General features: G+C 41.1%; 1 protein-coding gene across 1 annotated transcript; it reads left to right on the top strand.

Moving 5' to 3' along the window:
* The first annotated feature begins 280 nt into the window (after nucleotides 1–280).
* Nucleotides 281–24,136, top strand: LOC142289900 (G-protein coupled receptor 183-like). Its single transcript, XM_075333841.1, has 2 exons — nucleotides 281–342; nucleotides 23,111–24,136. The coding sequence occupies exon 2, from the start codon at nucleotides 23,111–23,113 to the stop codon at nucleotides 24,134–24,136; it is 1,026 nt and encodes a 341-aa protein (XP_075189956.1). The 5' UTR covers nucleotides 281–342.
* Nucleotides 24,137–25,455: the final 1,319 nt, after the last annotated feature.

Consider the following 25,455-nt stretch of genomic DNA (forward strand, 5'->3'; position numbering starts at 1 on the left):
TGTATTTCTGCTTGTGACACTCATACTTGAATCTGAATAACTCAATATGCTTTGAAAATTTTGTTTCCATTTTTTCATCTTTTGTATCTTTTTAACATGCTTAGCAATAGCCATGATTCTACGACTTTCCTGTCTTGTTCTTGCACTTTCAGTGTTGAGGTGTGTACTTGATACCTTAGGATACACATTTAACTGTCCTGTCTTTGCAGAAACAGACACTAAACAGAAAAGGAAACTAATGGAACCACAAGACACATGCAACATAACTATTTTTAAGTTCCAGACACGATACGTTTCTTATCATAGGGCATTTTATGTACCGACTGTACACTGCGATTGCAGGTAAGTTTACTTGCTTCCTTTTAACATTCTGGTTGTTAGAAATAATAATAATAATAAATAACATTTTATTTTCAGAATGATTTTCCAATTTTACCTAATCTGTCCTTGGTGGTTTTGTGTAGTTATGTCAAAGACAAAGTTTTTGATTAAATGTTGCTCTTTGTCACAGATGAGATTCTTTTTACAGGGATAATGCTTTAACATTCATTAAGTGTAGAATTCTGTAGACCATTCAGGGAGGGTTAAATCTTTTAGGCAGTTTAAAGAAAAATGCTGCCCTGTAAGAATCCTTTCAAAAATAAAAGTGTTAGTTTATTTTTAATCAATTGACAAAATGGAAAGTGAATTAACAAAAGAGAAATTTAAATCAAATCAATATTGGTTGTGACCTCCCTTTGGCTTCAAAGCAACATCAATTCTTCTAGGTACACTTGCAAAGTTTTTGAAAGAACTCAGCGGAGATATTGTTTGAGATAACTTGGAGAACAGATCACAGATCTTCTGTGGATCTAGGCTTCTATTTTTCCTGTTATGACAGACAGACATGATGATGTTGAGATCAGAGCTCTGTGGGGCCGGATCATCATTTCTGGGACTATTTGTTCTACTTTTCACTGAAGATCGTTCTTAACAACGAGGGCTTTAGATTTGTGGTTATTGTCATTCAGCAGAATAGATTTGGGACTAATCAGCCACTTTGTTTACGTTTTTTTCTCTCCTTCTTCCAAGAGTCATAACTTTTATATTTTTCCCTCACTATAGCCATATGAGGGCTTGTTTTTTGTGGAACGAGTTATACTTTTGATTGAACAACACCATTCATTCTGCCACATATTGCACTGGAAAATGGGAAAGAAAGTGTGATGAAATTGAAAAAAAAAGTGCACACATTGTACTGGAAAATGGGAAAAAAAGTGTGATGAAATTGCAAAAAAAAAAGTGCAATGCCACAATTGTTTTATTTACAGTGTTCACTATATGGTAAAACGGACTTAGTAATATGATTCCTCGGGTCAGTACGAATTCATAGATAGCAAACATGTATACTTTTACTTTTATCTAAGTGGTGAAAAAAATTCAGAAATTTGTCAAAAAAAAGAATTGCACTTTTGTTGCCATTTTCAGAGACCCATAGCATTCTCATTTTTAGGGTTCTGGGGCTAATTGAAGTCTTATTTTTAGCATCTTAAGCTGTTGTTTTTAATTATACCATTTTTGGGTAGATTCGATATTTTGGTCACCCGTTATTGCATTTTATTGCAGTGTTGCAACAACCAAAACATGTATTTCTGGAGTTTTTTTTTTCTCTCTATTTTTTTGTTTGTTTTTTTACATATATTTTAAAACTTATTTTTACATATTTTTATTGATTTCATTAGTCCCCTTACGGAACTTGAAGCCTGCATGATTTAATCACTTCTGCTATTCAGTGATGCTTCAGCATCCTTCTGAACAGCAGAAATGTTGATCTCCTGTAAGTGCCGCATTCAAAGGAAGTGAGTCATGATAGCGACAGGGGTCATCAGCTTACCCCGGGCTGTCATAACAACGCATCAATGTCCCGTTTTCAGATCACAGGGTTGCCGATGGCGATGATCCCAGCCGGGATTTCCGATCCACCAGCTCCTGTTGGTTGCACATCAGCTGATCAGATCAACCAACATTTGCAGGTAATGATGCCGCACGAGCCCGTATTAAAGTGAAAGACACGACCAATAAAGTATCGGTACATCATTGCTCGTGAAGGGGTTAAAGGTAATGTGTCAGCAGGTTTTTGCTTTGTAATTTGAGGACAACATGAGGTAGGGGTTAAAACACAGAATTAAAAACTGTGTCAGGTGTCTCTTATCAGACTGAGTTCTATTGTTTACTTATAATGAAGATTATACCTCTCCTGTGATAAGCACCTCACTGTCAGTAGACTATGTACATAATGTGCATGTGTACCAACTCACACTCATTTTTTTTTTTTTTTTGTAGTGTATAGGGTATAGGGTGAGGCCCCCTTTTCACTGAGCTGGGCATTTCAACTATAGTGCCTCCCATGACAGTGTGTCCATAGTCGGGACCCAGTCACTCTCTGCCCTTATTCAGATTGAGGTATGTTCTGACACATGGTAAGGTTTTAATACTAAAGATTTTTAGGCAGTGTCCCGATTGGGTACACCTTGTCGCGATGCGATGGCTTTACGCTTTTTTCATGAAAAATAGTGCTTACTAAGTACTCTATGTTTATTTGTATGCACTATGCTTTTATTTAGTTACTTCAGGGTATACATCCATATTACTTTTATCTTGTGTTTTCTTTGTCTCATGACCAGTGTGAAAATGCTCTTGTAACATGCAAGTATACCGACTCACTTGCCGGCTAATTTTTTTTGTTTTTTTATGTACCTAGAAAGCTTGGTGTGGGCAGGGTTTGCTTTCTCAACTCTGTTTCATCCTACAGCCAAGAAGTTCTGATTGTGTTACTATTGCTGCACCTAGTAAACTACAAGTGCATCTCAATAAATTAGAATATCATCAAAATTTAATTTATTTCAGTAATTCAATACAAAAAAGAAAACGCATATATTATATAGAGGCATTACAAACAGAGTGATCTATTTCAAGTGTTTATTTCTGTTAATGTTGATGATTATGGCTTACAGCCAATGAAAACCCAAAACTCATTATATCAGAAAATTAGAATAATTACCACAAAATACCTGCAAAGGCTTTCTTAGCATTTAAAATGGTCCCTTAGTCTGGTTCAGTAGGCTGCAGAATCATGGGGAAAACTGCTCACTTGACAGATGTCCAGAAGGCAGTCACTGACATACTTCACAAGAAGGGTAAGTCACAAAACGTCATTGCTAAAGAAACTGGCTGTTCACAGAGTGCTGTATTCAAGCATATTAATGGAAAGTTGAGTGGAAAGAAAAAGTGTGGTAGAAAAAGGTGCCCAAACAACCGAGATAACCATAGCCTTGATAGAATTGTTAAGAAAAGGCCATTCAAAAATTTGGGGAGATTCACAAAGAGTGGACTGCTGCTAAAGTCAGTGCTTCACGAGCCACCACACACAGACGTATCCAGGACATGGGCTACAACTGTTGCATTCCTTGTGTCAAGCCACTCATGACCAATAAACAACACCAGAAGCCTCTTACCTGGGTCAAGGAGAAAAAGAACTGGATTGTTGCTCAGTGGTCCAAGGTGTTGTTTTCAGATGAAAGTAAATTTTGCATTTCATTTGGAAGCAAGGTCCCAGAGTCTGGAGGAAGAGCGGAGTGGCACACAATCCAAGCTGCGTGAGGTCTAGTGTGAAGTTTCCACAATCAGTGATGGTTTTGGGAGCGATGTCATCTGCTGGTGTAGGTCCACTGTGTTTTATAAAAAGACCAAAGTCAGAGCAGCCATCTGCCAGGAAATTTTAGAGCACTTCATGCTTCCCTCTGCCGACAAGCTTTTTGGAAATGGAAATGTCATTTTCCAGCAGGACTTGGCTCCTGTGCACACTGCCAAAAGTGCCAATACCTGGTATACTAACCACAGTATTACTGTGCTTTATTGGCCAGCAAATGAGCTGAAGGCTGCTATCAAAGCAACCTGGGCTTCCATAACACCTCAGCAGTGCCACAGGCTGATCACCTCCATGCCACGTCACATTAATGCAGTAATTCATGCAAAAGGAGCCCTGACCAAGTATTGAGTGCATTTACTGTACATACTTTTCAGTAGGCCAACATTTCTGAGTTTAAAATCATTTTTCAGTTGATCTTATATAATATTCTAATTTTCTAAGATAATGACTTTTGGGTTTTCATTGGCTGTAAGCCAGAATAATCAAGATTAACAGAAATAAACATTCGAAATAGATCACTGTTTGTAATGACGCTATATAATATATGCGTTTCCCTTTTTATATTGCATTACTGAAATAAATACATTTTTTGATGAGATTCTAATTTATTGAGATGCACCTGTAAGTGCATCTGCGGGTTCACCAATTTCTATTAATAATTAACATTTCCCACATGTCTACTTTACATCAGTACAATTTTTGAAACATCTTTTTATTATTAGGAAGTTAGAAGGGTTCAACGTTTATCAGCAATTTCTAATTTTTCCAACAAAATGTATAAAACCATTTTTTTTAGGGACCACATCACATTTGAAGTGACTTTGAGAGGCCTAGGTGACAAAAAATACCCAAAAGTGACACCATTCTAAAAACTGCACCCCTCAAACTGCTCAAAACCACATCCAAAAGGTTTATTAACCCTTTAGGTTCTACACAGGAAGAAATGTAGAAGGAGAAAATAAAAATTTTACTTTTTCCCAAAAAAATGTTACTTTAACCGCAAACCTTTCACTTTCACAAGGGTAACAGGAAAAAATGCATAGTACTATTTGTTGTGCAATTTCTCCTGATTATGCTAATACCTTATATGTGGTTTAAATCTACTGTTTCGGCATAAGGCAGGTCTTGAAAGTGAAGGACTTTTTGCGCGCAAAATTGTTTGGAATACATAGTGGACGCCATGTCTCATTTGGAGAGCTCCTGATGTGCATTAACAATAGAGTTCCCCGACAAATAAGCCCATTTTGGAAACTCCTCAAAGATTTTATCTAGATATTTGGTGAGTACCTTCAAACTACTAGGTGCTTCATACAACATTTTAACATTGAGCCATGAAAAGGAAAAAAAATCACATTTTTAACCACAAAATTGTTGATTTAACTTCAAATTTTTCATTTTTACAAGGGTAACAGGAAATAATAGACCATACAATTTGTTGTATAATTTCTCCTGAGTACACCAATACCCATTATGTGGTCGAAAACTACTTTTGAGGTACAGCACAAAGTGAAGAAGGAAAGAAGCGCCATATTTGACTTCAGATTTAACCCCTTCAGCCCCGGGGCACTTTCCGTTTTTGCGTTTTTGTTTTTTGCTCCTCTTCTTCCGAGAGCCGTAACTTTTTTATTTTTCCGTCAATCTTGCCATATGAGGGCTTGTTTTTTGCGGGACAAGTTGTACTTTTAAATGAAACCATAAGTTTTACAATATGGTGTACTGGAAAGCAGCAAAAAAATTCCAAGTGTGGAAAAATTGCAAAAAAAGTGTGATGGCACAATAGTTTTAGGGATGTTTTATTCACGGTGTTCACTATATGGTAAAACTGATGTGTAGGTATGATGCCTGAGGTCAATGCGAGTTTGTAGACACCAAACATGTATAGATTTACTTGTATCTAAGGGGTTAAAAAAAATTCACAAGTTTGTCCAATAAAAGTGGCGCACGTTTTGCGCCATTTTCCGAAACACGTAGCGTTCTTATTTTTTGGGATCTATGGCTCAGTGATGGCTTATTTTTTGCGTCTCGAGCTGATGTTTCTAATGGTAACATTTTTGCGCAGATGCTACGTTTTGATCGCCTGTTATTGCATTTAGCGTAAAACTTGCGGCGACCAAAAAATGTAATTTTGGCGTTTGGAATTTTTTTGCCACTACGCCGTTTACCAATCAGATTAATTGATTTTATATTTTGATAGATCGGGCATTTCTGAACGTGGCGATACCAAATATGTGTATATTTATTTATTTTTTAACCCTTTAATTTTCAATGGGGGGAAAGGGGGGTGAGTTGAACTTTTAGGTTTGTTTTTTTTTTTTTAATTTTTTAAAACTTTTTTTTTACTTTTTTTATTTTATTTTACTAGTCCCCCTAGGGGGCTATAGCGATCAGCAATCCGATTGCTGATCGCTATCTGCTGATCACAGCTATACCGCTGTAAACAGCAGAAATAGTCACTTTCTTTTTTCCTCTGCTCCGTGCCGAGGAAGAATGAAAGTGAAACTTCATAGCAGCAGGCGTCATCACATGACCCTGTGCTACGATGGCAAGCACCGAACGTCACGTGATCACTCACGTGACGTCCGGAGGGGGCGGCGGTAAGTAAAAAACATGGCCGCGCGCATATAGATCTCGCTGCCAGACTTTGGCAGCGAGATCTAAGGGGTTAATGTTCCGGGTGGAATGCGATTCCACTCGGAACATGTAGGCACACATGTCAGCTGTTGAAAACAGCTGATATGTGTGCCGATCCACGCCGCCTGCCCGCGGCAGGGGGCGGGGCTTACCGGGACACGATCCATGACGGAAAGATCCGTCCGTGGTCGTGAAGGGGTTAATTGGAATGGTTTACAGGTGACTTGTCACATTGGCAGAGCTCCTAAGGTTCAAGAACAGCAGAAACCCCTCACAATTGACTCCATTTAATAAACTTCACCCCACCATGAATTCATCCAGGGGTGCAGTGAGTATATTGACACTATAAGTCTGTCACAAGATATTATAGTATTGAGAGGTAAAGAAAAAATAATTTGATATTTATCACTAAAATGCTTTAACCCAGATTTACAATATTCACAAGGGGAATAGGCCAAAAAAATGAAAAGTCCCCAAAAAAAGTAACACAATTTCTCCTGAACGCTGCAATACCCCACATGTGACTGTACAATAATGTTTGGCCATACTACAGGGCAGGTGCGCCATTTGATTTTTAGAGCACATATTGTCCTAGATCAATTTGCGGACTCCTGTTGAAGAGCCCCTAAATGCCTGAACAGAAAAAAATCCCCTCAAGTGAGCACATTTAGGAAATTACACCCCTCTGGGAATTCTTCTATGGGTATAGTAATGATTTAGTCTCTGGACATTACCAATGTAGTTAAACGCAGTCAATGTTGCAGAATTAAAAATTGAAAATACACCCATGTTGTGCCCAGTATATTGTAGCACCCATACATTGTGTCCAGGTCATGCTTCTGGAAACCTGCACCCCATAAATTAACCTTGCTTCCTCACTATAATAATGCCAAACATGTGAAGATGAACTGTGGTTTAGGCATATTGTGGGGCTCAGAAGGGAGTGGGCCTTTCGGATTTTAGAGTGCAGAATTTGCTGGATTTCTTTTTTGAGGGGGATCCATGGCGCTTTTCCAGAGCCTTTGTACTATCAGTAACATGGAAGCCCCTTATTTGTCTTTTAAGAGCTGACGGACCGGAGTGTGGACTTGTGCTTTTGTGGCTTGTATTGACCCACAAAATGTTCTGAACCCCACATTTGGTGGAAATTTGGGATACAGAACATTTCGGATCAGTTCACATTTATACTGTGCTCTATGCAGAGTACTTACATCATGGTTCCATCTACATCTCTGAAATATGTGATTCATGTTTAACCCCGATGGATCCATTCCTTATAATGTGGCAACAGAGTTATTCTGGACTCTGTTTAGTCTCTATTTCTCAGTGTCCATCTTTTCAAAGGTGAAGAAAACTGTTGTGCATGCCTAAAAGGACAAATAAAAAGAGGGTCACCAGCCTGGCCACACGCACCCCCAGCCTGACCACATGCTACATGTGAGTTCAAAGTGACTCCCTCTGCCTTATTACAGTGAATTTTCAGTTGCAAATTTTATCTGAATCACAATTTGCAGAGATTTACACGTAATTAAAGGTATAAGCACTTAGCGTAGAGCGCAGGATAAATATGAGCCATGCCATACTACAGTGTTTCGGAGACAGAATCAACACATCAACAGCAGTTGAAGGATTTTATTTTTTATTTTTTTTTTACTCTGTACACCGGGCAATATAAGTGATTAGGTGGCTTTATTCTTCCAGTCAGTATGATTACAATGATACCAGGTTTATATTGTTCTTGTTAGGTTTGGCTATTATCACGCTAAAAAAAACGCTTTTTTTAATTTTTTTGCTGATAGTCATGTGAGTGAGGGCTTGTTTTTTAAGGGATGAGTTGGTGATTTTATTGGTACCATTTTGGGCCACATAATATTTTTCCATCCCTTTCTATACTGCTTTCTATGAGGCAGAATCAAGAAGAAACAGCAGTTCAGGAATTTTTTATTTTGTTTGTAAAAGTGATAAGACAGTAGGGCTGAGCGGATCCGAATTGTAAAAATCCGGATCCGTGCGGTTTCAAAGATTTTTTTGTGCTTGACCCGGATCCAGAATTTCGGGAGCACGATCCGGACCAGGCACTGGGGAAAATAATTGAAAAATAAAGAAAAACAGGAAAAAAACAGCGCTTCATACTTACCGAGACTCAGCACACTGCTTCCGGGTCGCGCATTCACTTTTTCTACTGTGCATCGTATACACGCAGCTTCCATGTTTTCCCCGCCCACCGGCCATCCTCTCTTCTCGGGACTGGTTGCAGGCACACACGCCCCCAGCAAGTGACAGTATCTGCCTGCCATGCTGTCTGTACAACCAGCAGTCGTGCTCTATGGCCGCTGGCTATGTAGCAGAGCTGAAGTAGCGTGTGACCTCATCTGGATTACGCCAGACCTGCAGGGTGTTGGGGGTTAATAAAGTGGTAACAGAGGGTGCGTTTTGTACTTTATTCCAAATAAAGGGTTTTTCTCTGTGTCTGTATTTATTTACTTTCATTTACTGGTTAGTGTGATGCAGGTATCTCATAGACACCTGTGCCATCACTGACCTAGGGTTTAGTAGCATATGTTCACTGCTATTAATCCCTTATTACCCAGATTGGCACCGTCCAGGCCAACAGGAAGAGCCGGTATTGCACCAGGATTGTCACATCTAATAGATGCGGCAATACCGAGTGGCTGCGGGCTGAGACTACCTGCCCCCAGCCGGCTTTATCATGGCTGGGTATTAAAATTAGGGGGGATCGCACGTCGTTTTTTTTTTTATTATTTATTTGCCTAATAAAAAAAAAACCTGCATCACCGGCACAGCCCCGCACACTTCTGACAGGAGCGTGCATATGTTTCAGTGTACATGCATGCTCATGTTCAGAGAGCACATGCTGTGGCGGCTGATGGCATGTCATACTTGTACGAGTCGGACAGTGCATCACCGGCACAGCCGCGCACACTTCTGACAGGAACGTGCATGTGTTTCTGAAACACATGCACGTTCACCATACTGACCCACAGACACTTGCATTGCTTTCCCCGCCCACCGGCCGTCCTGCCGCCTGTGATTGGTTGCAGTTAGCTGACATGCTGCTACTCAGGGTGGGGGCGTGTCTAGCTGCAACCAATTACACGCGCCGGTGGGAAGGCAAAATAATGAATATTCAATTGTTGGCTCCAGAAGGGAAAAGTGTGACTCGGAAGGAGTTTGCTGCCATGACACAGCCTTGGGTGAGTATACTTCGCATGCTCCTATCCCACTATCCCCTCCACAAACATTTTTAATCTCCGGATTATGGTCCCCATAGACTTATATGTGCACTGAAATCCGGAGCGGATCTGGATTTTTTTTTCAATCCGGCAGTGATCCGCCGGTCCTGGATTTTGGCAGATTCAATCAACTTTATGTGCCAGCTTTAGGCTATGTGCGCATGTTGCCTAATTGCATGCAGTTATGCTGCGATCTGCACCGCAGCATAACTGCATGCGTCCCCTGCATAATCTATGGAGATTGTGCAGGAGACGTGCGCACGTGGCGTATAAGAGCGCAGCGCTTCGGCTGCTGCCCGAAGCGCGCGTTCTATGAAGTGACATGTCACTTCTTTCGTGCGCTCTGCATGCAGTCCCCGCTCTGTCTATGGGACGGGCAGGGAGGGGCTACATGCAGAGCGCATGAAATCTGCTTTTGTTTCTGCAGCGATTTGAAGCGCACGTGTGCTGTTCAAATCACTGCAGAAATTTCTGCAGGACCAGTACGCAATGTGCGCACATAGCCTTATTCTTCAAGTCAGTATGATTACAGTGATACCACATTTATATAGTTTTTTATGTTTTGCTGATTTTACACCATAAAAACTATTTTTTAGAAAAAATCGTTTTTGCATTGCTGTATTCTGAAAGCTATAGAGTTTTCATATTTTTGCTGGTGGAGCTGTATGGCACCTTGTTTTTTATGGGAGAAGATGATGTTCTCAGCTGTACTTGTTTTATCGCATTTTATTCCACTTGTTTTGTCAGCTCTGTGATGAATACTAGTTAATTAGGGATTAACTAGTGTGACAGTTTTATAGATTGGGTTGTTACGGACACGACAATACCAAATATGTGTACTTTATACTATTTTTGTTATTTTCTGTACATAAATATATTTATTTATTGATTTTTTATTTATTAATTTTTTTTCTGGGGCTTTTTTTACATAGTTACATAGTTACTTAGGTTGAAAAAAGACCTAGGTCCATCTAGTTCAACCTTCCTTCACCAGTTCTACATTTGGTCACTAAGTCATTTATAACCAACAATGTTTTGTGTACTGAGGAAATCATCCAGCCCTTTTTTAAAAGCTGTTATAGTATCTGCCATTACTACCTCTTGTGGTAGGGCATTCCACAGTCTGACTGCTCTAACTGTAAAGAACCCTTTCCTATTTAGCTGTCGGAATCGCTTTTCTTCCACTCGCAATGAGTGCCCCCTGGTCCTTAGTATTGTCTTTGGAAGAAATAAGTCATGTGCCAGTCCTTTATATTGACCACACATGTATTTATACATATAAATGAGATCTCCTCTGAGACATCTTTTTTCTAAGCTAAAGATATCTAACTTTGTCAACCTCTCCTCATATGGGAGGCCTTCCATTCCTTGTAATAGTCTAGTTGCCCGCCTTTGAACTGACTCTAACTTCTGAATGTCCTTTTTAAAATGTGGAGCCGAAAACTGAATCCCATATTCCAGATGTGGCCTTACAAGTGATTTATAGAGGGGTAAAAATACGTTGGGATCACGGGATCTAATCTCTTTTTATACACCCTAAAATCTTGTTTGCTTTAGCAGCTGCTGCTTGACATTGAGTGCTGCTGCTCAGCTTATTTGTAATGAGAATACCCAAGTCCTTCTCCTGTTCTGTAGTCCCAAGCTTACTTCCATTTAATGTATACGCAGTTATAGGATTACTCCGTCCTAGGTGCATTACTTTACATTTATCAACAATAAATCTCATTTGCCAAGTATCTGTCCATTTTGACATCTTATCCAGATCTTTTTGTAATATTGTACTATCAAAGTCAGTTTTTAATATCCTACATAGTTTGGAGTCATCAGCAAAGACTGACACTTTACTAGCAATCCCATCCACAAGGTCATTAATAAAGAAATTAAAAAAAAATTGGTCCTAGCACAGATCCCTGCGGCACCCCACTGCTGACTATAGCCCATTTAGAGAATGTACCATTTATGACTACTCTTTGTTTCCTATCGTTTAGCCAACTCTTTACCCAGTTGCATATAGTTTAACCCAGTCCTTGCTTCTGGAGCTTTAGTATAAGGCTATTATGTGGTACAGTATCAAATGCCTTTGCAAAGTCCAAATAAATCACATCAGCTGCATTACCAATATCCAGGTTTGCACTTATCCCCTCATAGAACCCCAACAGGTTGGTTAGACATGACTTATCTTTCATGAATCCATGCTGTTTGTCAGTTATTATATTATTTTCTGCAATATATTTTTGCATCTTATCCCTTAAAATGCCCTCAAAAACCTTGCATACTACTGATGTCAGGCTTACTGGACGGTAGTTGCCTGGATCTACTCTCTTTCCGTTCTTAAATATCGGTGCCACATTAGCAATCCTCCAATCCTGAGGCACCAACCCTGTTACAAGCGAGTCTAAAAAGATCAGATACAGCGGTCTGTCGATTACGGAGCTCAATTCCCTCAATATTCGTGGACGAATGCCATCTGGCCCTGGGGATTTGTAAATGTTTAATTTACTGAGACGTAGGCGTACTTCATCTTGTGTTAAATTAATTATATCGGGTGGGGAACTTTGATTTTTCACTTGTTGAATGATCCCTGGAACAGTCAGTTCCTTGGTGAACACAGATGAAAAGTGCCTATTTAATATCTTAGTCTTTGCTTTGTCCTCTATAACGAACATGTTATTATATTTTAAGGGGCCGATACTATCCTTTGTTTTCCTTTTCGCATTAATGTATTTATTAAAAAATTTGGGATTTATATTAATGTCATTGGCGATTTTTGTTTCAGTAGCTAGTTTTGCTTGTTTGATTTCTTTTTTACATTTCCTATTGATATCTTTATACTTCTGAAATGCTACTTCTGTATTCTCAGCCTTGAAGATTTTAAACGCCCTTTGTTTTCGTTTTATTATACTTTGTACAGTCTTTATCCATAGTGGTTTCTTTTTAATCCTGTACATTTTATTACCAGAGGGTATAAGTTTTTTTACAGGACCCTAGTAGTATATCCTTAAAGTTACCCCATTTATGTTCGGTATCCCCAGTTACCATGACTTTGTCCCAATCTACACATTTAAGCTCTTCCCTTAATTTGTTGAAATCAGCTTTCCTAAAATTCCAGGTTTTAGCATTTCCCCTTTGAAATGTTCTATTGAATATTACTTTGAAGCTTACCATTTTATGATCGCTGGTGCCCAAGTGCTCCCGGATCTGTAGATCTGAAATTGTATCCGGTCTATTTGACAGGACCAGATCTAGCAAATTATCTCCTCTCAATGGTTCATCTACCATCTGAGAGAGGAAAGTGTCTTGAATTGTAGATAAGAACTTACAGCTTTTAGCACAACCAGAAGATTCTATGTCCCACTGTATGTCTGGATAGTTGAAATCCCCCATAATAAAGAACCCGATTATTATTATTATTATTATTATTAGCTACCTTTTCAATTTGTTCCAGCATTTCACCCTCTATTTGTTCAGGTATGTTAGGAGGCTTATAGCAAACTCCAATTAGCATTTTTCCATTATTCCCCTCCCCATGTACATTTACCCATACTGACTCTACATTGCTGCAGTTCCCACCAATGTCATCATTCAACACAGAATTTAGGTTAGATTTGATAAATATACACACCCCACCAACTTTTTTGTCTTTCCTGTCCCTCCTAAATGTACTATAACCCTGTATGTTTGTCACCCAATCATGGCTTTCATCCAGCCAGGTTTCCGTAATGCCCACCACATCATAATCCATGGTTGACATAAGAGTCTCCAATTCATTAATTTTCTTTGCAAGACTTCTTGCATTTGCCAGTAGACATTTAATACTATTAACACCTTTATTACTCCTGGCCTCCCTACATTCCTTGCATGTGCCATCCCCCCTAATCCTTCATTGACCCCTACCGTCTCACTGTCTCTATCTGCTCTATCTATCCCTTTTTTTTATCCACTATCCTCCCTCCCCCCAGATCCCAGTTTGAAAGCTCCTCCATCCGTCTGACTATTTTCTCCCCCAGCACAGCTGCACCCTCCCAATTGAGGTGCAACCTGCCCCTACCGTAGAGCCTGTAGCCGACTGAGGAGTCGGCCCAGTTCTCCATGAACCCGAACCCTTCCTTCCTGCACCAATATCTAAGCCACATATTTATCTCCCTAAGCTCCCGCTGTCTTTCTAGTGACGCTTGTGGCACCGGTAGTATTTCTGAAAACACCACCTTGGAGGTCCTGGACTTCAGCTTCTCTCCTAGTTCCCTGTAATCATTTTTAAGGACCTTCCACCTGCCTCTAACTTTGTCATTAGTACCAATGTGCACCATGGCTGCTGGGTTTTCCCCAGCCCCACCCGGCAATCTGTCTATCCGATCCGCAATATGCCGAACCCGAGCACCCGGCAGACAACACACTGTTCGGCATTCACGGTCTCGGCGACAGATGACCCTGTCTATCCGCCTAATTAGAGAGTCCCCTACCACCAACATCTGTCTGGGCTTTGCTGCACTTCTATCTCCCTCCTTCCTACAGCAGTCGTTTTACTGGTTGCTAGGAGCAACGTCCTGCTGTAGTGACCCTAGTCCTGGCCCTTCATTCCTAATATCAGCCAAACAGGCACATTTACTAGGTTGTGCCAGGTCAGGACTAGGCTCCCTGACACTTTTCCCCCTACCTATTCTTCTAATTGTTACCCAGCTACCTACTTCTGGGTCCTGATCTTCCCCACCTCCACCCTCCTCCATATCACTGGCCCCAGCCAGAGAAAATTCAGCGAGCTCTAAACTCCTCTCCAGGTTTGCAATGCCCCTGAGTGTTGAAAGCTGCTTATTTAGATCAGTTACCTGGGCTTCCAAATACACAACATGCTTGCATCGAGTGCAGACATATTCATAAATATATTTTTCCTTTTTCCTTTTATCTTTTTAAACTTTTTTAATTTAGTTGGTATATGGTAAATTACTTTTCACTGCTCTGATCGCAGCTACACTGTATTACATTGATCGATTATTGCAATATAGTGTAGCTATCAGAGCTGCACTGACAAAATCATATGGGATCATGCTCAGTCATGACGACCTCAGGTCACCATGACGACGATCAGACCCTTGCGATCACATTGTGGGGGCACTGATAGGAGGGGAGAGGGAGCACAATACCTCTCTCAATCCCCTCAGTGCTGCAATCTATTGCCTCATTTAGGGGGCTAAACAGCCAAGGATGGCGCAGTGACCATCTTTGGCTGTGAGAGTCGAGGCTCAGCTGTCGCGAAAGCAGTGTCCCCAGCTATTGTGCCCTGAGATCGCCAGGATGTATCGTTACGCCCTTGGTCGTGAAATCCTCAACAAACAAGATGTACCAGTATGTCCTTGGTCGTGAAGGGGTTAGTTGGCTGAATACTACATCTATGATCCTTATTGTTGCTTTTTCTGTGCTTCTTCAAAATATCCTGAGCAGCATATCAAGTCTGCTTTGAAATCTTTGTATAAGAGACCATGACAATGCAGTATAACTATCATATGTCTTGTTGGGGTTCTCAGTCTTGAGCTGTGAGATGAAACCTAAAATCTCCAATTTGTAGCTTGAGCATCATGAGTTTGGCTGTTCCTCACCTAGTTTCAAACCTCCCACACAGCTATTTCAGGTTCAGTAAATGACATATGAACATGATGATCTGATCATTAGTTACCACATGTTTAGTATAATTCCATACATACATATACAGTTAGGTCCAGAAATATTTGGACAGTGACACAAGTTTTGTTATTTTAGCTGTTTACAAAAACATGTTCAGAAATACAATTATATATATAATATGGGCTGAAAGTGCACACTCCCAGCTGCAATATGAGAGTTTTCACATCCAAATCGGAGAAAGGGTTTAGGAATCATAGCTCTGTAATGCATAGCCTCCTCTTTTTCAAGGGACCAAAAGTAATTGGATAAGGACTCTAAGGGCTGCAATTAACTCTGAAGGCGTCTCCCTCGTTAACCTGTAATCAATGAAGTGGTTAAAAGGTCTGGGGTTGATTACAGGTGTGTGGTTTTGCATTTGGAAGCTGTTGCTGTGACCAGACAACATGCGGTCTAAGGAACTCTCAATTGAGGTGAAGCATAACATCCTGAGGCTGAAAAAAAAGAAAAAATCCATCAGAGAGATAGCAGACATGCTTGGAGTAGCAAAATCAACAGTCGGGTACATTCTGAGAAAAGAGGAATTGACTGGTGAGCTTGGGAACTCAAAAAGGCCTGGGCGTCCACGGATGACAACAGAGGTGGATGATCGCCGCATACTTTCTTTGGTGAAGAAGAACCCGTTCACAACATCAACTGAAGTCCAGAACACTCTCAGTGAAGTAGGTGTATCTGTCTCTAAGTCAACAGTAAAGAGAAGACTCCATGAAAGTAAATACAAAGGGTTCACATCTAGATGCAAACCATTCATCAATTCCAAAAATAGACAGGCCAGAGTTAAATTTGCTGAAAAACACCTCATGAAGCCAGCTCAGTTCTGGAAAAGTATTCTATGGACAGATGAGACAAAGATCAACCTGTACCAGAATGATGGGAAGAAAAAAGTTTGGAGAAGAAAGGGAACGGCACATGATCCAAGGCACACCACATCCTCTGTAAAACATGGTGGAGGCAACGTGATGGCATGGGCATGCATGGCTTTCAATGGCACTGGGTCACTTGTGTTTATTGATGACATAACAGCAGACAAGAGTAGCCGGATGAATTCTGAAGTGTACCGGGATATACTTTCAGCCCAGATTCAGCCAAATGCCGCAAAGTTTATCGGACGGCGCTTCATAGTACAGATGGACAATGACCCCAAGCATACAGCCAAAGCTACCCAGGAGTTCATGAGTGCAAAAAAGTGGAACATTCTGCAATGGCCAAGTCAATCACCGGATCTTAACCCAATTGAGCATGCATTTCACTTGCTCAAATCCAGACTTAAGACGGAAAGACCCACAAACAAGCAAGACCTGAAGGCTGCGGCTGTAAAGGCCTGGCAAAGCATTAAGAAGGAGGAAACCCAGCGTTTGGTGATGTCCATGGGTTCCAGACTTAAGGCAGTGATTGCCTCCAAAGGATTCGCAACAAAATATTGAAAATAAAAATATTTTGTTTGGGTTTGGTTTATTTGTCCAATTACTTTTGACCTCTTAAAATGTGGAGTGTTTGTAAAGAAATGTGTACAATTCCTACAATTTCTATCAGATATTTTTGTTCAAACCTTCAAATTAAACGTTACAATCTGCACTTGAATTCTGTTGTAGAGGTTTCATTTCAAATCCAATGTGGTGGCATTCAGAGCCCAACTCGCGAAAATTGTGTCACTGTCCAAATATTTCTGGACCTAACTGTACCTGAATATAATCGTACAAAACCCCTGACTTAGTGTACCTGGAATAACACAGCACAACAAATAAACACTTTTTGTCTGCTACTTGGCAAAAACCATGTGCGCTATACTAAATCGAATGCGCTGAATCCAAATCTGAAGTTAGTTTTTTTGTAGCACGTCAGGATATTAAGTTATTCCAATTTTTGTGAAAATTAAAATAAGCAATTAATAAAGATACAGAATCGTTATGTCCCACAGTTTTACAACATGTATTATCATTTTTATTGAAAAAGAAGTATAGGTAAATAAACCAAAAAACTTAAAAATCACTTATAGTAGCTTAAGAAATCGCCTTGAACTCAGCAGAGTACTTTTAAAAGTGCTTCAGGCACTTGCTTTTGCGCTTGTGAGTGGTCCTAGTGGCCCGTTGCAAAAACCAGCAGTAATCGCCCATCATGTTGGGGTTAAAGCGACCTGGGTATCTTTTTTCCATAGTAGAAATGTCGTGGTGGAATCTCTCACCATGTTCGTCACTGACATTACCCATATTTGGAGGAAAGAAGTCAAGATGTGAATGTAGGAAATGCATTTTCAATGACATTCGGGCACCATGCATTTCGTATGCTTGAAGCATATTGTCTATTAGTTCAGCATAGTTTTCTGCTCTTTCGTTTCCAAGGAAGTTTTGAACTACTACTATAAATGCATCCCATGCAGTTAGTTCAAGTGGGGTGAGTTCTTTCTTGAAGATTTCATCATGGATTAGTTGGTGGATTTCAGGACCAATAAAGATTCCTGCTTTGAGTTTGGCCTCAGTTTTCAATGCACTAAACTTTTCCTTCAGATACTTAAATCCATTCCCTTGACGATCCATTGCTACTACAAAATTTTTCATTAGTCCTAGTTTAATGTGAAGAGGTGGAAGATAAACTTTAAGTGGATCAACAAGTGATTCGTGTTGAACATTGTGCTTACCAATCTTATGTTCATCTCTATTGGGCCACCGTTTAATTTTATAATGGTTGTTGTCATCTCGACTGTTCCATAGGCACAGAAAGCACATATGCTTAGTGTAACCTAACTGCAAACCAAGGACTACTGCAACAACTTTGAGGTCAGCACAAATGTTCCATTGATGTTCTGAATATTTAATCAATTTCAGAATGATCTGCATAGAAGCATAGGTCTCTTTCATTCCAACCGCATGTGCAATGCCTTCAACAATGCCTGAATAGGCGTATGGCCTTTTCTAAGTATAACTCAAAATCTGGACGTGCTGTGCAAATTCTGAGTTCATATTTGGAATCAGCATGTTCAAATTAGTAAAGAACACATGTTTTACCCTCAGTAGCAAAATCATTGTTGTGCTGTGTAATTGATGCTATTTTGAAAGCAAAGGTCACAGCAAATATTAATTTGATTTAGATTTCTCTTTTGTTTATTTAATTAGCATTTTGTTAATTAATAAAAATAAACTATTAACATATACTTTTTAACGCATTCTTACTCAGCGGCATTTTTTCCACACCGGACTAAAACTTTTGCACAGAACTTCATATAGCTCATTAACTAGTGACTACACAGAATATCCCAAAGTGATACGGTCTGAATCATAATGAATGCCACAAAACAAATAAAATAATACAAATCAATTAAAAAATATCTGAAATAAGATGATTATTTGTATCCAAAGAGCTAGTCTTTCTCAAAAATGACTACTATGCAAATAATTCAGTGGAGGTAGAATTAACCCCCGTGATGGTAGAATATGGGTGGAGGTGTATCTTGCTGTACAGATTCCTATTTTTAGCCTGGTTCACTGTCTATTATTTGTACTGCTTCTGTGTACATTTCTATTGTTTGTAAGTGATCACCCCCTATAGTGCAAGGTTATAGCCTCTTGAGGCGCTTCCATCCCTGGGTGTAGGGGGAGGTGGGCCTAGAGTCCAGCCAACTGTAAACCATTTGCTTACCTGGGAGATTGAGGCAGTCTGTTGGGAATTTGAAGGGAGAAGAATTGATCCCCTGGGAGAAGCTGAGACTTCTCAGACCTGGACATTTATCAGTTACCGCACTATATTTGTGTATTTGTGGACTGGATTTGTGTTACTTACCCTCTGTTTTGTGGATTATGTTATGGACCATTTGCTTTGCTTGGAATAAATGCTCTTTGGATTGTATCGCCATCTCTCACTCTGTTGATTGTGTGATATGGGAGAAGGACCCTGTGACAACTGGTCGCAGCAGTAGGATCAACAGAGCGCAGCCTAATGGAGATCCACCAGCAGAGTGAGTACAGAAACTGGACTGCATCCAGTCTAAAGAAGAGAGCCAAAGATCTGGGCCTGAGCTACCAGGGACTGAGTAAAAGAGCCTTAATTGATCTACTTGTGGTTGAGAGCCAGTCCACCTCTTCCCAGATGTCTGATGGACAAACACTGGGGACGGGGATTCCTGCCCCAAAAAGTCAGTGGGTGGTGTAGTTCGAAGAAGAGATGGCAGCTCTTGGCCCCGGTGTATCTCAGGAATATAAGGAGCAGGCTGCTCGCTGAACACAGAGGAGACAAGAAGCAATGGAGTCCGACAGAGAGAATAATGAGAGTTGGAGCGTAAACCCAGCGATCCGGGAGCCTATACGAATCACCCAGGCGGACTTCAAGCCATTTGATGAAGCTTCAGGAGATGTGGAGGGGTTCTTCAAGGACTTTGAGCAGCAGTGTGTCATGATGGAGGCTCCCCACTCTGGCTGGGTGCATGTTAGTGGGACTCCTGAACGGAAGCCTGGCTGAGGCTTATCGCACCATTGACTCACAGCAAAACCAGGATTACAACATTGTAAAGCAGACTATCCTGGATTACTATGCCATCACCCCAGACTCACATAAGGCACAGTTCCGAGACCTCCCATGCACCACGGGGGGAACATTTAGGATATATGCCGATATGATGTCTCAGGCATGTCGGAGATGGCTGGAAGCGGAAGACGCCTTCACTGTGGAAGACATTATACAGGTATTTCTTATAGAGCAATTTATTTACAAGTGTCCTTCAGAAAAATGGGAATGGGTCAGAGAATGCACACTGTGCACCTTGTATGGAGCTGCAGCACTGGCGGATGAGGCCCTTACTATCCGACCGCAATGGAGGACGCTTCTGGACAATAAGCCACAGCCTGCTCCTGCACCCCTGCCCTCTCCGGCTATATCTGCCCCTTCACCCAGCAGCAGGCCAATGACCACCACGGTTCCCAATCATGGGCCCCAACAGTTCCGACCACGCTCTGGGAGAATCACAGAGAGGAGATGTTATGGGTGTGGACAACCTAGGCACCTGCAATCCAGTTGTCCCGCAAGGATTTGGAGGGACCCCCACGCACCTCTATCTCATCCAGTGCATTTTGTGCATTCCATCCCACCTGAGGAAGAGTTACCACCACCTCCACCGGAGTGTGCCGCTGACCCCTGCACCATAGATGCCCATGTTGGAGTGTATGGCATCCAACCTTTGTCACCAGGTTATCCTACTGCCTTCTCCAGAATACACATTGGAAGGAGCACGACGCAGAGGAGATGTTATCGATGTGGGCAACCTGGGCATTTGCAAAACACTTGCCCTGCTGGTCGATTGAGGAATTACATTGCACCAAATCGACCTTTTCATTCTCTACAGCCAAACACAATGGGGGAAGAGTTCTCACCCCTTCAAGTTGACTTGCCTAATGATTCAGACACTCATGGTCAGCCACTAGGGGTTTATGGGGTGCAAGCCACAGACCCGAGTTCCTCTTACTATCAAAGCAAGCACTTACAGGAGGTTGCGCTGGATGGACAGAGAGTCATTGGATTTTGTGATTCTGGGGCATTTCTCACAATAGCTGATCCCCGGGTGGTTCGGCCAGAGTCGATACATCATGGACCAGGGATTGTTATTGAATTAGCTGGAGGACAAAAAAGGAATATCCCAAAGGCGACTGTGGCTTTGGAGTCAATCAATGTGTGGTTGGGGTGATGAGCGGCCTGCCTACAGATATTCTTCTAGGAAATGATGTGGGAGATCTACAATGCCGATTTGTGGGTGCAGGAAACACAGTTTGAGTGAAGGAGGACACAAAGGGAAGCTTGTCCTTCCAACCCTATCGCTGTACAAGGGTCTACCTACAGCTTGTCCATCCAATAGAAGCGTGGAAGCCAACACCAGAATGCTGATGGACTGTCCCAGCAAGAACCACCATAGACTATCCACACCTGAGCAACATGGACTTAAGTGAGATGGCCAGAGGTCTGTGTAGACCTCACTTATTCAGAAGGAGGGAGAGGTTCTGATGGTGGAATATGGGTGGAGGTGTATCTTGCTGTACAGATTCCTATTTTTAGCCTATATTTGTGTTACTGGACTAATTTTACCTTCTGTTTTGTGGATTATGTTATGGACCATTTGATTTGATTGGAATAAATGCTCTTTGGATTGTACCGCCATCTCTCGCTCTGTTGATTGTGTGATATGGGAGAAGGCCCCCGTGACAACCTCTTTAAGACCAAGGATGTACTGGCACGTCCTTGGTCACCTCCCTCCAGTTACCGTGGGCTGTGGTGGAGAGCCCGCAGTAATCCCCGCATATGTCTGCTGATCTGAGCAGACATGTGTGGCTAACAGGCATGAGTGGTTCGGAGATCCATCCAAACCTGTTAACCCATTAGATTGCACCATCAAACACTGACAGTGGAATTTAAATGGCCATGGCAGGAACAGCGCTGTTTCCCGCCACCTCCGGTGGCCCTGTGGCACAATACCGAGGAACAAATGTGTTGTCATGGTTGTGTGGGGTCAGTTGATGATCCCTGACGCTGCTATGACTCACTTCCTGTGAGAGCTAACAGAGCGCCAGCACTCACAGGAGATGAGCATTTCTGCTAATCAGAGTGATTCTGGTCTGATCAGCAGAAATGCACAGGTAATCGGACTGTGGAGTCATAAAGTCCCCTAGAGACTAGTAAAATAAATGTTAAAACGTTTTAAAAAAATATGAAAAAATAAAAAAACCTAATAGTTGAAATCCCCCCCTTTTTGCCTCATTGAAAATAAAACAATTAAAATAATTTAATAAATACACATATTTGATATCGCCGTGTTCAGAAATGCCCAATCTATCAAAATTATGAAATCAATTAATCTGATTGGCACACGGCGTGGTGAGAAAAAGTTCAAAATGGCAAGTTACATTTTTGGGTCGCCACAACATTTCTTTAAAATGCAGTAATAATTGATCAAAACATTGCATATACATAAAAATTGTATAACTAAAAACGTCAGCTCAAGACACAAAAAATAAGCCATCACTGAGTCCCAGATCCCGAAAAATAAGAACACTACAGATCTTGGAAAATGGCGACAAAAGCGCTACTCTTTTTTTGGACAATCTTCAATTTTTTTCCACCCCTTAGATAAAAGTAAAAGTATACATGTTTGGTATCTACGAACTCATACCAACATCAGGCTTTTTATGGACACATCAATTTTACCATATAGTGAACATGGAAAAAAAAACACCAAAAACAATCGTGCAATTTCACTTTTTCACTATTTGTCCACATTTGGAATTTTGTTTCCTGTTTTCCAGTACACTATATGGTAAAACTAATAGTTTCATTCAAAATTACAACTTGTCCCGCAAAAAAATCCCTCATATGGCAATAGTGACAGAAAAATGAAAAAGTTATGGCTCTTGGAAGAAGGGGTGGAAAAAATGAAAAAGGAAAATCGTGCAGGGGTGAAAAGGTTAAAATTTACTGGGAGATACACATTTCCAAATCATCATCATGTGGTGATGTTGTATACATAAAGATTGAAAGATATCACAATTGTGATTACCACATAGGCCCATTTATTGTAGTGTCATATATGCTCCTGTAGTTCTGATGGGAGGGAGCTGGATAACCCCTCCTTTAACTTTTGGTTGGGTTACAAATGCTATAATGGGTTTTAGACAGATTTCCAGTTCTCTTATTTTCTGTATTATATACTGACATGCTGCAATAGATGATAGGGCATATTTGTATTGAGAGCTATGGGAACTCTGCTTCATGGCGCTTGTGGGAGCCACAATGCTGGTCATGATGTTTGAAACCCAGCATTCACAGACAAAAATACGGTAACTTTATTGACTGATACTTATTTTGCTCTGATAATTTTTTTTTTTTTTTACAGATGCCTATGGTGTCAGTAATAATGGATCTTCAATGGGATAACATGTCTACCACGAAAGGAAACTTCTGTCAAATCATCAATCGATCAGCCACAGAAAGCATTGTTTTTCCAATGTTTTACATAATTGTGTTAATCATTGGTTCCTGCGGAAACATTTTGGCCATTCATCTGATTATAAAGAGGACAAAAAAAGTCAACTCTTCTGACATCTATATAATAAACCTGGCAGTTTCGGATGCTCTGTTTACGCTCGCTCTGCCTGGACGTATCATCTATTACATTTTCCATTCCAACTGGGTTTTTGGAGACTGGATGTGCAGACTGACTGCCTTTGTTTTTTATATGAATACCTATGTTGGGATTTATTTTATGACTTGTATAAGCGTTGACCGCTATATCGCTGTGGTGCATGCCATAAAGTACAGGAAGTTCAGGAAGGCCCAAAATGCTAAATACATCAGTCTTGTGGTTTGGATCCTTGTGTTCCTGCAGACAATGCCACTACTTCTGAAGTCAATGACACAGGTGATAGGCAATTCTGTGACGTGCATGGAGTTCTTCAACTTTGAAACCGTTCCTATGCTGCCCCTGCTGATCCTGATAGCTTGTGTTTTGGGGTATATTGTACCCATGGGAGTCATTCTCTCATGTTCTCTCCAGATCGGTATAAAACTTTGCAAGTTATTAAAGGGGAGTGACAGAAAACAACATTTTAACAAGGCAGTTACAGTAATCATGACTGTGCTAGTGACCGTGATAGCATTCTTTACCCCATACCATCTAAATGTTATCCAATTCATGGTACGGAAATTACTCTATAAACCATCCTGCCAAGAGTATATGGTGTTCAAGAGGACCCTCCAGATCACGGTGGCAGTCATGAACATAAACTGCTGCATAGATCCTATCATCTATTTCTTTGCATTGAACGGGTATAAAAGAAAAATTGTCAGCATATTCAAAAGACATGGCTCAATATCAACAGACAAAGAAAGCCAGGAAAGAACATTGGATGCTCTACAATAGAGAATTAATGCCATTGGAAAAAGCGGGCTGTATGCATCCAATGTGTAATGCATTTTACATAGCATGGTTTAAAAAAAGACATCAGTCCATTAAAAAGATTTTACCATAATCTTTGGCACACCCATTTTTGAAACCCCTATTGGAGCGTTTGTATAGGTGATAAACATAGGTTATGGTTAAATTCCTATAAAGGGAATCTGTCAGCAGGTTTTTGCTACATCACTTGAGAGAAGCGTGATGTAGTCAAAGAGATCCTGAATCTAACGATGTATCACTTAGGGCGGCTTTGCACACTACGACATCGCAGGTGCGATGTCGGTGGGGTCAAATCGAAATGACGCACATCCGGCGTCACTTGCGATGTCGTAGTGTGTAAATCCTAGATGATACGATGAACGAGCGCAAAAGCGTCGTTATCGTATCATCGTTGCAGCCTCTGACATTTCCATAATGCCGGTGCCGCGACAGGTACGATGTTGTTCCTCGCTCCTGCGGCAGCACACATCGCTGTGTGTGAAGCCGCAGGAGCGAGGAACATCTCCTTACCTGCCGCCGGCCACAATGCGGAAAGAAGGAGGTGGGCGGGATGTTTACATCCAGCTCATCTCCGCCCCTCCGCCGCTATTGGCCGCCTGCCGTGTGACGTCGCTATGACGCCGCACGACCCGCCCCCTTAGGAAGGAGGCGGGTTGCCGGCCAGAGCGACGGTCGCTGGGCAGGTGAGTGCATGTGAAGCTGGCGTAGCGATAATTTTCGCTACGCCAGCTATCACAAGATATCGTACCTGCGACGGGGGCGGGGACTATCGCGTGAGACATCGCAGCATCGATGTCGCAACGTGCAAAGCCCGCCTTACACAATCAGAGTTGTTATATTTAGCAATGCAATAGAGCTGAAAAAGCTGCCCCTGCCCACAAAAGGCTCCCTATGTACAAAGTCTGTAGACAGTGAGCTGCTAATCACAAGAGGGGGTGGAGTCGGACAACATGGTATGAGCCAGCTAGGCACAGCAATGATAATGTCCTAGTGATTAAATACTCAGTTTAAGTACACAACAGCACGGGAGCATGACATGTGACATTGTTAAATTTTGTGTTTTAACCTCTATAGCATGTTGTCCTCAGATTACATAGCAAAAACCTGCTGTCAGACTCCCTTTAAAGAGTTATTTCCATTTTCATAAATAGATATTGTAATATAAACTATTTATATATACATGTAGCTCTTTCAAAGACAAGTCAAGCAATACTTCTTTTTATGGCCAGTCTCTTCTCCAGTTATGAGAAATCAACATTTAAATTGATATGGAAATGAGGCTG

The sequence above is a fragment of the Anomaloglossus baeobatrachus genome, chromosome 2 (assembly GCF_048569485.1).
Source record: "Anomaloglossus baeobatrachus isolate aAnoBae1 chromosome 2, aAnoBae1.hap1, whole genome shotgun sequence".
Taxonomy (NCBI): domain Eukaryota; kingdom Metazoa; phylum Chordata; class Amphibia; order Anura; family Aromobatidae; genus Anomaloglossus; species Anomaloglossus baeobatrachus.

Bases quoted from the DNA above. Each gene is read 5' to 3' on its own strand.
- LOC142289900 (XM_075333841.1), top strand. From the start codon at position 23,111: ATGCCTATGGTGTCAGTAATAATGGATCTTCAATGGGATAACATGTCT.